This window comes from Rhagoletis pomonella, unplaced genomic scaffold, assembly GCF_013731165.1.
Source record: "Rhagoletis pomonella isolate Grant_MI unplaced genomic scaffold, Rhpom_1.0 Rhpom_scaffold_00006, whole genome shotgun sequence".
In the NCBI taxonomy this organism is placed as follows: Eukaryota; Metazoa; Arthropoda; class Insecta; order Diptera; family Tephritidae; genus Rhagoletis; species Rhagoletis pomonella.
The window spans coordinates 13,445,910-13,448,898 of NW_023458560.1; the positions used below are offsets into that span (position 1 = coordinate 13,445,910).

At 35.4% G+C, this 2,989-nt stretch overlaps 1 protein-coding gene across 1 annotated transcript in view; it reads left to right on the forward strand.

Annotated features, from left to right (window-relative positions):
- The window catches only part of LOC118741577 (polypeptide N-acetylgalactosaminyltransferase 2), a 53,685-nt gene that overhangs the window by 45,019 nt on the left and 5,677 nt on the right, over positions 1-2,989 (forward strand). Inside the window, exon 6 of the mRNA XM_036473575.1 lies at positions 186-358. Within this exon, the coding sequence (XP_036329468.1) occupies positions 186-358 (173 nt within the window). The remainder of the gene's footprint in view (positions 1-185; positions 359-2,989) is intronic.

Genomic DNA, 2,989 nt, shown 5'->3' on the forward strand with positions numbered 1-2,989 from the left:
GTAAATAATAAATTCACTGCAGCATCGACTGCCGAGTTTACTCATCTATGGGCATTTATTTGTATTTCTATTTATGTTCGCCATGTTTGCGTTTTATCTTTTGCTGCTGTTGCTGTTGTTACTGCTGATGGTGATGCTGTTACTCCGCTGGGCTTACTCTTGTGCTCGCTTCTGTGTATATGCAGCATCGACGACCGGTTAGCGGTGAAAGAGAAATTGCATTGTAAGCCATTTAAATGGTACTTGGAAAATGTCTATCCGGACTTACAAGTGCCGGAGTCGTTCGAATTTGGCCAATTTAAACAAGGAGCAACGGACTGCTTGGACACCATGGGCAACTTGGTCGATGGCACAGTGGGTAAGTAGTCACTCGTGCTTGAACTAATAATATTAATTAATATTATTGTTAAAGTACCTTTTAATATGTCCCACATCCCTATGCAATTTCTTTGGTAAGATGGTAATCGCTTTTCTTTAATTATGCGTATTATAATTTAAGAATTGTTTAACTAAAATAAACAGTTAATGTAAAGACTTCACACCTCTTCTGATAGACACGTTATGCAAAATATTTTTCATAGTCATTTCAGCAGAGACCGAAAATAATTGTTATTGATTTAAAATTGTATCTAAAATATCATTGTTAAGGAAGTGTCCAGAATATAGGATGTGTTATATAAAATTGACCGTTGTTCAAAGATTTACGCGGATACGCTATAAACCTTTATTTAATACTACATATTTATTTTATGTTCACTAAATAACTGTTATTTGCTGAGTTTTATTTTTCGTTCAGATAACAATTGTAATCTGATTATTTTTTTGTTCAAGAAATAAAAATTACTTGGTGAGTTTCATTTTTTATTAAAAAAATTTAAGTTATTTAATTTTAATTAATGGAAAAATAAACCTCACCGAATAACTTTTAATTTTTAAATGAAAAGTAAAACTCGATGTTTTTCAGCAAAGTATTAAGCACGAATTCCCTATGAACCAGCTTACTTTAAGAGTAGGCTTTTCACCCTAAAGTGCATTTTTCGAACATCCCCTATTACGTAGCTCCGAATGTATTATTTCTCTTTCCCATCATCTCTCGCATGTTCGCGTGCTGCCCTCATTTAGTTATTCTTACAACTTCGAATATATAGCGTAAATATCGCTAAAAAAATATATTAAGTTCTTTTTCCTCATTTTCGAAGATTGAGGTCGCAATATAAGGTTCCTTCTATTGATATTTATGATCTGTCAGTGACACGCTCTATACCTACAATATTCTCTTCCAATTGAAGTCTTAAGCTCTGAGCACATCGAAAACGACATCACCACACGACACGACATTAAGGTTTTATCTACAAAAATAATCTAAACACCTTATCGACGGCGACATGAATTTTTTAAAGCGGCAGCGACACATGAATTTGTTTGAGTTTGACATAAATCTAAGTGTACACGGTATAGAAAAAACGCGAGATTTAGACAAAAATCTCGCTAGAGACGTGTAAACATCCAATAGAGCTCTACGAGAGACTCACCTACAAAGTTCATGTGAGAGTTATTTAGCGAGACGTTTTCGTCGTGTACACAGTCCAACGAAGCTAGATCGAAAACTCTACGACAACTCTACGCTCTATTTAGCAAGCTAAATAGACTTTTTGCTCTATGGAGACGTATAGTAAAGTCTTGACAATGAACTTCATTAAAGATTGTTAAATTTCGAAATGGCTACGACATTAAATCGTATATTCGATACAAGCACACAATTTTAAGTGCAATTCGAACGTAGGCAAATAATGTACTGGGAATCATCCTCTTATTTTCATTGGTATTTCAATGGCTTTTCCAAAAGCCTCCGTCCTTTGCAAAGGGGCATAATTATTGGTTAAAACATAAAACAAATTGAGCAGGTGGTCTGGCACTCTGGCAATAATAGTTGCTTGAGTTATCTGCTATTTTGTCAGAGTGCCAGGCCACTTGCTCAACTTGGTGAATACCTACATACATATATATAGTAGTTTGGCTGGAACCGCTCGGAGAACCTCCTTTCAAGGGAATTTTAAATATTAAAGGTTGTTTGATGCGAGTCCAAAAGTACACATAGTACCGAAGAGAGAGGTTGCCATGTTTAATTTTTAGGCACATTTGTCTATTTTTGGGTAAAATTTTTTTCCGCGAATAAGTACAATTTGAAAATTTAATTCTTGTTCATATTGCGAAAATGTATTTTATGACGTCAGAAAATACGTGAATGCTGTCAAATCGACGAAGGGTTAGCGCTCCGCTGATGGCGCCAACTATATTTTCTACATCGTGGCTTTGATATATATACATATATACATACAACAAGCGTTGACATCAATTCGAGATAGAAAACTAAGTCTAGGCGAGAGGTAACTATTGTCTGTCGTGTACACAGCTTGTAGAGTACGTGATAGATAATAGTTGAGATTTCTCTATTTTGTCTCTAGCTAGAGTGAATATCTCCTAGAGTTGCTCTACCATGTAAACCTAATTGAGAGAGGAGATTTTTATTTCAGTAAAACTCTAGAGAGATTTCTCTACCATGTATTCTTAGCTTAAAAGAAGAGGAAAAATCTTTTCTGTCGCTAGAAAAATATAAATAGATCCAATCTGGCCACAGCTACATTTTTGGCTAGTCGCAGTGTTGCCGTTTCGTCGCCAAAATAATTGTCTACATAAGAGTACGCGTTAAAATAATTTGACAACTGTGGTCCGTAGCCCGTCGTTTCCAATGTGTTTCAAGCTTTATTATTTGTTCGTCATTTTAAGCTAATTAAAAGCTCTGGTGATGTCTGCCGCATTGAGTGCTCTGCTGGAAGAGGTGGCAATAGATGTGTCTCAGCAAAAAATCGATAAACGCTTTTAGTGGTAACGTGTTCTAGAACGCATTGCCTTATAATGTCTTCTAATTTTTTGGCTTCTTTTAGGCATTGCCGGTAATGCATAGTAGAATGTTCTACAATATTTTATT